Here is a 13,604-nt window from a genome sequence, read left to right on the forward strand (position 1 = left end):
ATTCTAAAATTCTAAATTTACCTATCCAATTGTATTGTTATGTTATGGAAAGCTTTGTTAATGCAATATGTAATTCATACTAGATACACGTTGAAATAAGTTGCGACTCTATTTTATTTAAACATAAAATTTACTTATTCAAGAGTATTTCTGTTACTTGCTATGAAAATTTGTAGATGCATTATGCATCTAAAATAATTTGGTTACCAAATGTCACTCTCGGGTTGGCGCAAAATAAGATAAACGTTGCTTATTATTTTGAATATGCAAGAAATTCTAAATCACAATCTATTTCAGTTTTTAGACATTTAATTTTTTTTTTTTTTCAGTTATGGGATTTTATTAAGGGTCTATGTTTTAGGATTCTCGAGTTGTATTTTGTTGGAGAATTAATTCTATAAGAATGTTATTATTTATCTTTGAGGATTAATGGATTTTATTCAGAGGATTTTTTTATTTTTATTAGTTTTCCCTTCAGAAATATTAGTTCTTTATTTATTTATCTTTTTGTATTCAGTTTTTGATTTAAAATATTAATTATTTTGATATCTCCTGGCTTATGGGCTTAGACTTGATCAACCCACGACTTGGAATCAGGGGATTATCACAATAGATCACTCCAAGTATATTAAAATAAATGATTAAATATAAATTCAGTCAATATAGTTCTCAGGATTAAGAGCCAATTTACATTAGTAACTGTGATATTGTGGCCCGAATTTGGTGCCGAGTTGCGTTGCGAGCCACTTATGAACCGACAACCCGTTGGATGGAAAAAAATTTGACCCATTTTTTGCTCAAGGATTGTGGATCCTAATTAGTCTCTTGTAAGCCGATATATAAGGGCGCTTAGGATTTGGAGTGGTGGATAAGAGAGACTCTGAAATTCGTACAGAAACATAGAGATGGGCTGGAAATTTGTAATCTCCGATTTTACACATAGTGAAAACTTTCGCCGGATCCCAACCATGAACGTAGGCCGTTGCGTAACCACGTATAAATCTTTGGGTTCTTTGTGTGGCGTATTTACTTTTCTGTTGTGATCCTTGATTCAACTTGGGTTCGTTGTGTTTGTCATAACAGTAACTGATAAGAAAAATTACTCATGGTGGTACAAGTAATTTTCTACTTATCGTTGACCCATTTAGCAATCTATACACGCCAACTCGTTTGGTGCTGGATCACTCATCCAAATGACTGAGATAAGTTACTCCACTTAGTTTTTCTTCTAAGTTAGAAACCAACATTTATACTCACGAAATAGGATGTCCAATTCTATTCGATAGAGCACGAATATTTATAATCACGAATACCGATAAATTCATATCTCCTGCACACGTACCTCAACCGCCAATGTACATGAATTTATTCTATCATAATTAATAAACTATGTAGATTAGAATCCCCTAATCTAACTAATACATGTTTATCAATATTATATGAAGATTATTAAATTAGAATGTATAATAAATGGGCGGAGCCAGTGTGTGTGCCTCCTCTGGCCTGGCCTCGCCCACTTTACATGTAGAAATTTTTTATTTTATATGTATATATATGGTATTTTTTTTTATAATACCCCCCTGAAATTATTAGTTTTTAAAACTATCTCTTATTATTATTTTTTTCTTCCTAATTTACTCTTCAAATTCCTTAAAAAAAAGTTAAAATTTTCTTGTTCAATTAAATTTTAATTGTGTCCTTTTCAAGTTGTCATTTTTCTTACTTTTTTTTATTTTTTTATTTTTTTTCCTTTTTCTTATTTTTTTTCCCCTTCTACTCCTTTAAATAATTTTTTATTTTTTATTATTATTTTTTTAACATTGTGCCACCCCTAAACTAAAATCCAGGCTCCACCCCTATCAGTAGTGGCTTTGTAGAAGGCATATAGCCTAAACAAAGGAAGTCTAAGAGAAGAAGTTTCTCTTAACAAAGGAAGGAGAAACAAGTTTACTTCCTAAAATGTTTGCTTTTCACCTGAAAAGAGAAGTCATAGTGGATTTGGGAAAGTGTCAAGAGGGAACTTGAGCCAAGAAGTAGGAGTTCCGAACCTCGCTAAATCGGAGTGTTATTTTGTTTGCATCTCTCTTCCGTTATCTCATTTAAATTGTGCTTATAATGATTGTCTTGATATATTGTTTTTGCACAATTTATATAGGTATTGCTTAGACTTGCATAATTTTATTAATCCGGAAAAATATCTATTATTTGTCATAAACTCTATTTATCCCCCCTAAAATCAATACTTGGGTAACAATAACATTAACCTGAATATAAGTCCCAAGGTTTTTTACATGTAAAAAAAAAAAAACACAATCCTTCTTCCATGGGTTTTCTAGAGTTCTATAGATTAATAGTACATATACATAAAACGATAGAAGCATCAAATATCAGTCCTTAGTTGTGAATACAACTAGAGGTTGTGTGATCAAGAATGGGAGATGATAAAAGAGGTAATGGCAAAATTGATGAATTCATCACTGCGAACCTTCTTTTCTTTTCCTCTTTTTTTTTTTTTTTTTTTTTTTTTTTTTAATTTAAATTGAAATTTATGTTGTGTGCGATTTGTTTTTCTTTATTTATATCCTTTAGGTTGGCGAGCATTGATATTTGTCTTGTATAGTTGTGGATTAAGCATGTACCACTCTTGTACATTTTACTTTAAGGCATGTCTGGTAAGGTAGTTATAAGGGAAAGGGAATGAAATAACTCTTATCGTGCTTGGTTGATTAATAAAAATTATCGTGCTTGGTTGATTAATAAAAAAAGAAATGAAGAAATAATGATCCAAAAAAAAAAGAAAGAAAAGTGTTTAAGTAAATTTACTATTATACATTTTTATATTTTAAAAGAAAAATTTATAAATTTAAGCCTGTAATATTTGTAAAAAATAAAAAAATAAACGTACGTAATATAAATATAATATTTTCAGGGCAAATCAATTTAGCCTCCCCCGCCTCCATCTCTATTCTCTCTCTGCATCTCTCTCTCTCTCCCTGCGCAACTGCAAACTACAAAATCTACAAGAATCAGAAGTTCCAAACCCATATATTTCAGTTTATCTATCTGTCTGCAAGAATCAAAAGTTCAAAACCCATATCGGCATATTGTTTCCGATTGTTCCAAAAATCAAAACCCATATCTTTCAGTTTCCATCGCCCGCTGTTCCAGTTCGGGGTCACCGTTTCCATCGCTGGCCCGCTGTTAGCTTGCCCCTCTCCTCTCTCTCTCTCTCTCTGCAACTGCTAACTTGTATGCATGGGTTTTGTTTTAATTTTTTTTTCTAAATCAACTAATCAAGGTCTGTAATTCTTGTTTTGCAAACTAAATCCTTGATTTTGTGTTTAGTAAATTTGGCATCAGAAATTATTCATCAAACCTCTCCTTCCCTCTCCTTCCATTTCCTCCCATTGTTTGGAGGATAAAGTGTAAAAAGGTAGAGCTGTTCTCCGTCCTGGGTTCTAAGTGACCGAAGCTTGGAACAATAGCTTATATATCTTTGATTCCCAACCCCCTTGTTAGCTCCATGACTCATGGTACCTTGGTAATTTTATCAAATTACTTTTCAGTCTTTTCTTTTCTTAAATATAACTACCATTTTCATTTTTATTTTTAATTTTATTTTTTGTGTGGAGGAACACTCCATTTTTGTACATTTTTTTTTTATAAAGAAAATGGCACTTCTATCTCTAATTTTATAAATAAATAATTATTTTTCTCAAATACCACAATTACCTTTTCAATCATTGAAATATATTTTTATTTTACTCTCTCCACTCAATTTAATGTTTTGGATCACAGCCTTTTTCAATTAATTATTTACTTTGTATTAATTATCTGTTCTCTTTCAGTTAGGATTTAATAATCTTTGTATGTAACAATAGAATATTAACACAAGAAATATGTAAGAACTGTCAATACTTCGTGAACATTCAACACCATCGGTGATGGTAATTTTTTCTTTTATTTTTCTTTTAGTATTGTGTCTTTTATAGAAAGAAGAAATTTAAGCAAAAACGATACTCTCTATATATATATATAATATAACACACAAAAAAATAAAAAATAAAAATGTTAAGAAGAAACTGATAAAATGGTAGTTTTATCTAAAATTAGTTTGTGCATTTAATATGTCAGGTAATATCTAAGGACAATTGGTTTATTGCCACGTTAAACTATAATTTGGATTAAGCTAAAAAAAAGTATATAAAAAGACATTAATTAGCTTAGGGAATTATTTTGTCATTCCAAAAGTCCAAATATAGAAAAGTGAAGTGCAAATATAAAATTTTTTTGTCCTAGTTAATCAACCAAATATGATATTGTTTCTTCTATTTTTTTGTTCTACTATGGCCACAGGTGTTTATTTCATTGAAAATAGAAAGACAAGAACAGGTCATTTTATTTATTTATTTATTTTACTAGTAGGTGAGATTTGTTTCTATTCCATCTGTCTCAAAAAGAATGTCTATTTTTCCTTTTTGAGTTCCAAAATAATTGTTCACTTTCCCTTTTCAAAAAATATATTTTACATTTTTCCACATATACCATTAAAATTTAAAATTTTAAACTTGAATATATAAAACTTAAAAAGGCAAGTTAATAACTTTATAAGGGGACCATACTTGACTCACATGTTCTCTTAAAAATTTATATTCCCAAAAAAAGACATTCTTTTTAAGACAGATGGTGTATTTAAAAAATTATTTGCAAACAAATAATACTTCAAAATTAAATCTTAATTTTATTTCAAAGGTATAATGCTTAAAATTTTTAATAGCACGGAACTGTCAGCAATTAAACTTTTTAATTTTTTCAGAGATGACAAAAAAAAAAAAAAAAAAAGGGGTACTGTGATGCCATTTAGATTGTTGTTTTTTAACCAATGATCTTGTGACTTAATGGTATTTTCTCTACTTTAAGAGGTAGAGGAGATATAACATCGTTGGTTAAAAAAACAACTATCTAAATGGCATTATAGTATCAGGAATCAAATCCCAGAACCATTCTAGACACATACTATGATTCCAACAATCATCAACTTTCATAAAAGATCATTTAAACTAAACTACCTACTATATAAAACATGAAATGAAAATATTTCCTCTAGCATTTCAACCATTAACCGGCAATAAGAACAAGCTTTATTGGTGTTGTATATACTTCAAAACCATGTACTTCAAAACCATAAAAGCAGAATTCTAGCATCAAATCACAAGACATTATCCACAACCTGCAGACTGGACACATCAATAGAACTAACACGAAACCGCAAGAGTTTTTTTTTTTTTTTTTTAAGCAACCAGCCCATCTTAGGCAGTAATAAATACTGGATTTGCTTCCCCTATTCCCTTTTAAGGCTTCCAGAGAAGGGTGGTTTCAGCAATCATGGAGGTGACAGTGTACGGATCCATGTTCGATGCTGGTCTCCTGTCTTCGAAGTAGCCTGTCAAAAACTTATTCGTTATTATTATTGCTATTGTTATGCACAAATCACAATCCAATACAAAGATGGCCAAGAATTCCAACTGTAATGAAATTATGTGATTTTAACTTTCGTGTTGATGCGTGTAAGCCATATGTTCCTAATAGGACATAGGCTTGAGTACCATCCTAATTTTATTTCTAGGCTTGAGTTTATTTTTGTCAACATCAATTATGAATGATGATGCCTCATCTCACTTGTTATTCACAATCCAATCACAATCCAATACAACGGCGTTAAATCACAGGGTAGTTCTGAAATGGCGTTTGCTGGATTCTCACTGTAATGGAATTATGTGATTTTAGTTTTCATGTTCATGGGTGCAAGTCATATGTTCTTTTCATAAATAAAATCATCCGACTATCACATAGGCTTGAGTTTATTTCTGTCAACACCAATCATGAATGATGATGCCTTAGGGGAAGAAAAACTGAAAAAGAAAATGCAAAACTGAAGCAACACAAATGAATGCTCACCTTTTCCAGCCTTTTCAGTGTCACGGCCAACACGTATAGAAGCACCCCTGTTTGCAACACCCTAAGATTTGGGAAATGGAAAGATCAGCATGCATTATCCAAAAATAAAACAAGCAAATTATTTTGCAATTACCACCATATGGCCAAAGTGATTGTATTCTTGTCTATTCATATATAACTTGTTCAAAATTAGTGCAAAAATATCTCCTGTTCCACTAGTTTTAGGTACTACAGTGATTATTTTGTTACACTACTCATTCAACTGCAGAACAGCCTTATAAATTACTTTTTGTTTCCATTAAATCCCTATGTTCGAAACTAAGTATGAAAAAATTTAGAATTTTTATGGGTTCTCTTAATATCTCCCCGTCTTTAATAAGAGTAGATTTTTGTATATCACCACCACTACTGTAACACCGCCACATCTCATTTATTTATTATAACTACTCTCCTGGCAATTCATAATAACGACGGTAAGGATAACAATGGAGATAATAGTAACTAACAGAAACAAAATCCTTCTTACTAGTAGTATCATCATCATTATTGTTAGCATCATCACTAACAAAAGCAGTATATTCTTGCACACATTGAAAGAAGATCGTAACTCACCCAAGAGAAAGTGTGGATATCAGCAGTCTCGTGGCGACCGGTCAATCTTCTTTCGTTGCCCTCTCCATACGCTGCAATGTGCTCCTTGTGGCGCAAACTTAACTTTTCAATCGCTTTCTTGATCACATCAATCCCACCATTTTCCCTCATGGACTTGGTGCTGGTTCAGAAAGATTAATATTAAAAATATATAAAATGTATTAAACCAAAATATGCATCAATTAGAAATTTCAAAAGGGACCTAAAGTATACAAAGGCAAATTAAACTTTTCCATTGAAAAGTTAGGGTTTAAGATGTACCTGTAATTAGTGTGAGCACCAGCACCATTCCAATCTCCCTAAGTTTTCATTAAGAATAAAGTTAAACTATAATCCGGTAATAGGTAAGACATAGGAAACTGGAGATAAGAATATAATGTCATATTTAGTCATCATACGACATGGCACAACTAAATTATATGCACATGGGTATTCGTAGGTGTCTGCCAGTATAAAATAGTTGACAGAAAAAGCCCAAAATGTGCATGGAAGGCAGTATTCTGAACCTAGAGAGGAGCCATCTCAGGATATAGAATGCAACTATAAAAGCCATCACATGCTAATGGAATACTGGCTCATTTCAAATGCCTTTGTGAAAAAAAGGCTACGTGTGTTTGGACGTAAAATATTTTTTTATTTTCTGGTATTTGGTTGTCGTAAAAAAAAAAAAATTAAAATTTAACAAAAATAATTTATCCATAAATTTTCGACAAGTTATTTTACATGCCTAACCGATGAACTCGATGTAAACCTTTGCCAAATACCGACAAAATAAAAATAAAAGAATATTTTACCTGAAAAAGAAAAATATTTTTCAAAAAACACATTTTACGTTGAAACAAACAGAGAATAAATATGTTTCAAGGAGTCAATCTAGCAGGAATATATTTAGTAAGTAGAATAAATATGTTTCAAGGAGTCAATCTAGCAGGAATACATTTAGTTCATGCCATTGGATTTATTTGTGCTATAGAAAATGGATTAAACTAGATCTATATGAAATTAAGTCCTAGGCTTTCACTCATGATCAAGTCCAAATAAAATGAGCAATGCGATTCGAATCACTATATGTACATGTAAAGTAAAAAAAAAAAAAAAAAAAGAACAGAAAGTAAAACATAAAAAACAGCAAAAGATAGGGAAGTAGTTGAACAGAGACCTGAATCGGTTTTGGGTCAAAAGTAAGAACAACTCCTGCAATTTCTGTAATCCGCTGTTTCACCAAGCGGATTAAAATATCAGATTGACACCGAAAATGAAAATGGGGAGGACAGATAATCATGAATGCAGTAATTTTACAAATTCAATGAACCTACCTCAAGAATGTACCGAGCAACCCATAATTCATCACCAGCAGATATCCCGACGGCAGGGCCTACTTGGAATTCCCACTGTTTACACCAGCACAACAATAACAAAATAATACTAAAAATTGTCTTTGTAACTTCATTAATCAGATTCTATCAAAAGAAATAATCACATTTCTAAGGGAAAAAAAATCAACAAATAAAATTATAAAAAGAATCCAATTAACATGAATTGTAAAAACATCACACAAAATGCATATGAAGGTCACAAAAGGTAAGAAATTAATTTTCAATGTAATATTACTAACAGCAAAGGAAGAAAGCTCTACAGCATTTGTGCCACCTGATTGCATGGAGAAATATTTTCCTTTCTGCTCTTTCTTAGCAATCAGAAAAGGGATTAAAAATACCTGACCAGGCATGACTTCGCCGTTGATTCCGCTGATGTTAATTCCAGCATAAAGGCATGCCTTATAGTGGGAGTCCACTATATCACGACCAAATGCCTTATCAGCTCCTATCCCACAGTAGTATGGTCCCTGCATCAGTAGGAACACATAAACACAACTCTAATTATAAGCTATGAATAGCCCGAAAAAATTATTGAGCGAGACAAGCCCCTATAAGATTTGAGAGTTTCTTAGACCATATTGATTATAACAATAAGAATAGTACTCCCTCCGTCCCAAATTTAGTGTCGCATTGGCGACACTAAATTTGGGACGGAGGGAGTACCATTTTCTTGTTAAAAAAAATATATAGGTTCTACCAAAACCACAAAACAAACCAACAACAAATGGTGGAATGGTAAATAAATGGGAACCTGAGGACCAGGGAAGCCACCAGCTGGCCACCCAAGTGGCCAGTGGACATCCTTTTGAAGAAGAGTGTATTCCTGCTCAATCCCGTACCTAGCCACAAAATTAGCACATTTTCAGTTAATAGAAAAGGGAATTGAAAGAATGAAGTATCTTTTTTACTAACCCAAAAATAAAAATTAAAATTAAAAGGAAATATGAAGACTTTTTTCATTAATAAGAAAAAAGAAAGGCAAATTGTGCATTGTCCGGCATTCTTCTATTTTCTTTTCTTTTTTCCCTAGTCAAATAAAAAAAAAAGTTCTTTCTTTTTCCTTCCCCTCCATTTTAGGCGGGGAAAGGAAAGGCAATTTCTTTAAAGAAAGGCAAATTATGCTTGGTCCTGCATTCTTGTTTTAGGCGGGTTACCACTAAAACTGATCTTGCCCAAACCCATCCCTATCCTAATTTAAAGCTTCCCATGTCCGTCCCACTAGGGACGAGGGAAACATGAGCCGGGCTAAATTATCATCCCGATTGATTAGCTTAAACCTAACTCTTATTGTTTATTGAATAGCTCATGCCAAACTGTTAATTCCGGGGAAAAAAAAGAATAGAAGCAAACTTGACAAATAATATAGAGTTCACTTTCAGGCACTAAGCTCTATTTGCTTCCTCACAAAGACTGATCTTGTAAATGTACTCCAGAAAACTAGGCATTTGTGATTTTTCTTTTATATTTTGTCTACACCAATGGAGGTATATAAACAAGCTTATTTTTTTAAAAAAGACATTCGAGTTAAACAGAATTACCAAAGAACTAATGCCTAAGAGAATTAGGGGCTCAAAAGTCCTCCCGACAAGCCAAAACATGCCAACAACTACCTCACCAATTTGCATTTACAAATCGGATTATTTACATGAATAAGGAATTTGACAAATGAGTGTCTTACATAAACAATTGAACTTAAATTCGTTTATTTCAAAATTTTCAATCCAATGAAGCCTAAATTCTTAAATATGTCAAACAAGACATTATACTAAATATGGTCGATCTGCAAACCATTGGATTTGTCAAGGCAATGTATGCATGCACCAAAATCACGTAACGCGCAGATCACACCGATCCAATTCATAACTTCTAAAAACTAAATAGAACAATTCTTACTGTCAAAAGCAGCTTTTATTTAAAATGACACTTTCTTTCAATTTGTAGTTTATTCTAAATAACAAATTTAGATTGATTCGAGATTTCTACTAGGCTTTGTCCAGTAAAGAAAAGTTAGAAAGTGAAAGTAACAGTAAGCGAAGTGAAAGAAAAGGATAAAAAAGTTTTGAAGCATGTATTTGTTAGATTGAATTTTTTTTGTAAGAAAGTTGTAAAATTACATTAATGGTTTAGATAGCATGAAAGCTACAAAAAATACTTAAATTCTTTTTTATTTTTATATATTAGTATTAAACTAATTTTTTTTTAAAATGGATCTATCTCATATTCTCATATCAATATTTTTTTTGGTTTCTTTTTTCTTTTTTTAAGTAATGTGGAAATTTAAATGAATAATTTTCTAAAAAAAATCATAGATAGAAATACGGATTATTATACCATTTCTTTTAAAAATTTCCTTCAAAATTTTATTTTCTCCTCGACCTTCCAATACTTTCTAACCAAACCAAATCCAATGTTTTATTTTTGGTCAAATGTCATTCGATTTGCAAATAATGACATTAAGCAACCATAAAGGACCAAAACGCTGGATTATCTTTTGAAATTTAAAACTATATGTCAATAAAACAGAATACTAATTGGCGTTAGCTCAAAAATTGTCGTGTTTGAACCATATATACAAATAGTGAAAAATTTGTGATGTATGAAAAAAAAAAATAGTAGTATGCTATTATTGCAACAAGAGGTTGAGACTACCGAATCAACAGAATAATTAAATTAAATACATCTATTACATAATTTTTATCCCCTGAAGGGAATAAACAATGATATTTGTCACCTCACTCTTTTTTTAGCTCCAAAACAATACATACACTTCAGATTCAAATTCATATAATAGTGCCAACTTTGTCATCTTTCTCTTGGATTGTAGGCCAAACGAATAGTACAATTAATAACAATAACAACAATTTACATATTATCCTTTGGGGTGAAGGGTGCACCCCGGATTTATAATTTAGGATGCGTCCCGAAGAAACCCTTTCTAAGGGAGTTATCCGTGCCAACCTAAAAAATAAAAAAAAAATTAATTACACATTCCTTGAGGTTTGCTCTATTGACAGACATATATAAGTTAGACCATTTTTTGAATACTTACACTCCTGAAATTTAAACCAAACACGCCCTTAAAATCTGTGAAAAGACAAGATTGTCCTTAATAAAATATCAATTATTAATCTAAAATATTAAAAAATTATATAACATAATTACCCTTTTAAAATACGGAGTAATATGTTTCTCTCTCCACCCTCTGCTCCAAAAAAAAACCCAAATTTTTTTGCTCTTCACCAATCCTCCTCTGCGTAGTCCAAGCAATCTTGTCTATACACACACACCATTCCATCTTCGTCAAGCTCTTCACCAATCCTCCCGAATTGGTACACAATTGAATCTCGATGAATTTATCAGACTCGTTGGTGTTGCATTTGGGGAACTAAAACCCTAATTCGGCTAGGGCTTCTGCAAATTCGTAATCGATGATGGCGGTGGGTGTGGTGGTACTGTGAAGGTCAAGTTTGAGTCTTCGAAGTGGTGGTGGGGTTAGGTGTGGTGGGGTTGTGGAGTGGGGATGGTGGTGGGTGCGGCGGGGCTGTGATGTGGTGGTGGTGAGGTTGTAAAGTGGTGGCGGGGCTGTGATTTGGTGGTGGCGGGGCTGTGATGTGGTGGTGGCGGGGTTGTAAAGTGGTGTGGCGGGTGTGGCAAGGTTGTGGAGTGGTGGCGGGGTTGTGATGTGGTGGTGGCGACGGGTGTGGCAGGGCTGTGGAATGGTGGCGGGGCTGTGAAATGGTGGTGGCGGGGCTGTCAGGTGGTGGTGGTGGGGTTGTGATGTGGTGGTGGTGGGTGTCGGTGTCGGTGTGGGTGTGGTGGCGCTGTGAAGATGAGAGGGTAGAGAGAGAGGAATTGGTTGAGGTGGTGGTATGGTGATGGTAGCTATGCTGGTGTGTGCCGCCAGTGGAGGGGCAACCAGCCAACGACCTGCTTCTTCTCTCATTCTCTCTCTCTCTCTCTCTATATAAGAGGAGATGATATATATATACATTCAGTATATGTATACGGTTATAGTGATGTGGCAAGTTTGGTTAATTAAAATTAGTTAGAAGGTTAACGCTGTAATTTCAAAATCTTAACAATTTGATTGACAAGTCAAAGGGTAAATTAGTCATTTTTTTTATGTGCCAGGTACGGATGGTGTTAAGGGGTATTTTGTTAATTTTATCAAATTTCAGAGATTTTTTTGTTAAAAAAAAGATTAACTTATATATGTCTGATAATAAGACAAATTTTAGAAGGTGTCGATGTAATTAATTCAAAAAAAAAAAAACAATTTATATATATATATATATTATAATGGGGTAAAAATGATTAGTATAGTACCAGGGTTCCTCGGAAACGACGTCGGGGTGGCTGAAGACTTTGGCCGCATTGAACCTCTTGTTGGTGGGTATTGGCTCGTCCGCTGGCGTGTAGGTGTCACATAATACCTTCCCAAAACCAAAATTATTTTATTGCCCTCTATGTTCTCATTAAATTACTGAATCCCTACCCCTAATCAAATTATACCATTTATACACCACACTGGAGTAGTAAGTATATTACCAGGATATTGTTTCCTCCCCTGAAAGGATCCTTGAATATAGCCTGCGGACTGTTCATCCAATCAAAATAGTTAGTATATATATATATACACACATGTATGTAATGTATGCGTGTGTATGTATACATACCAGAGAATTACTTCACTGTCGTCGCCTGGGGCTTGGCCGGTACTGGATCCATCGTAGTTCCACTTTGGGAGTTTTTGTGGGTCAGATACCGGTCCTGGCAAAGTCTGTCACACACACAGACACTCGCATTAGTGTGTGTTTATGTGTGTAATATATAGATGGACAGAAAATGAGAAAGTAACTGCGTGTGTAGAGAGAGAAAAAAAAAAAAAAAACACACACACACACACACCCTTGCTTTGCTTCTCAAATCCATGCCGGATCCGCCTATCCTGCAAGAAAAAAGAAGATGGGTCAATTGAGAAATTGATCGAAAACGAAAAAAAAAAAAAAAAATCAAAGCAGTGATCATGGATATGATATATATATATATATATATATATATATATATATATATTGAGAGGGGGTAGAGAGAATATATACCATATGTACTCTGCAATGATCTTCTCTGTGGTGTCAGAGAGGTTGATGTTGAGGAGGTCATCGAGGAGAGACATGACTGACTGCAAACACAATTCAGACGAGAGAGAGAGAGAGAGAGAGAGAGAGAGAGAGCAATGGGAAATGGGAAATGGTTTAGTTGGGGGCTACTAAATAGATATTCAAAAGGTCACCTAATGACCCCAAAAAAACAAGAATAGGAAGAAAACAATGCACACTGGCGATGAAATTAAAGAAATTTCCAAGGAAGTGTCATGCATTTAAGAAGCAAGAGGTCTACTTTTCCAAGGGAAAAGGAAATTACAAGGAATCAAGTCCAAGGGAAAAGGAAATTACAATGAATCAAGTCTTAACTACAAGGAATCAAGTCTTAATTCTTTCTTTTCCCAAAAGAATTTGGAATCTTGGCTGTCCCGCTATTAAAGGTATTTCATAAATTACCTTTAGTAGTTCGTTTTTTTTAATTATTATTTATAAACAATGACAACTAATTTCCTTT

General features: G+C 33.2%; 1 protein-coding gene across 1 annotated transcript; it reads right to left on the reverse strand.

Annotated features, from left to right (window-relative positions):
• Positions 1-5,117: 5,117 nt before the first annotated feature.
• Positions 5,118-13,254, reverse strand: LOC132303265 (glutamine synthetase nodule isozyme-like). The gene is made up of 13 exons (XM_059800454.1): positions 13,088-13,254; positions 12,897-12,936; positions 12,665-12,768; positions 12,537-12,585; positions 12,315-12,421; positions 8,740-8,827; positions 8,327-8,455; positions 7,926-8,000; positions 7,769-7,822; positions 6,871-6,908; positions 6,571-6,730; positions 5,959-6,019; positions 5,118-5,443 (listed from the first exon to the last, which is right to left on the reverse strand). Exons 1-13 carry the CDS (start codon positions 13,159-13,161, stop codon positions 5,352-5,354), a joined length of 1,071 nt encoding a protein of 356 aa, XP_059656437.1. The 5' UTR covers positions 13,162-13,254; the 3' UTR covers positions 5,118-5,351.
• Between the last annotated feature and the right edge of the window lie 350 nt (positions 13,255-13,604).

This window comes from Cornus florida, unplaced genomic scaffold (genome assembly GCF_030987335.1).
Source record: "Cornus florida cultivar Cherokee Brave unplaced genomic scaffold, ASM3098733v1 CherokeeBrave_3.0.0_Hap2_Chr04, whole genome shotgun sequence".
In the NCBI taxonomy this organism is placed as follows: Eukaryota; Viridiplantae; Streptophyta; class Magnoliopsida; order Cornales; family Cornaceae; genus Cornus; species Cornus florida.

Bases quoted from the DNA above. Each gene is read 5' to 3' on its own strand.
- LOC132303265 (XM_059800454.1), bottom strand. From the start codon at position 13,161: ATGTCTCTCCTCGATGACCTCCTCAACATCAACCTCTCTGACACCACA. The intron at 12,769-12,896 runs GTGTGTGTGTGT...TGTGTGTGACAG, and splicing joins ATTTGAGAAGCAAAGCAAGG to ACTTTGCCAGGACCGGTATC. The intron at 6,909-7,768 runs GTCTCTGTTCAA...ATGAAAACTTAG, and splicing joins TTGACCCAAAACCGATTCAG to GGAGATTGGAATGGTGCTGG.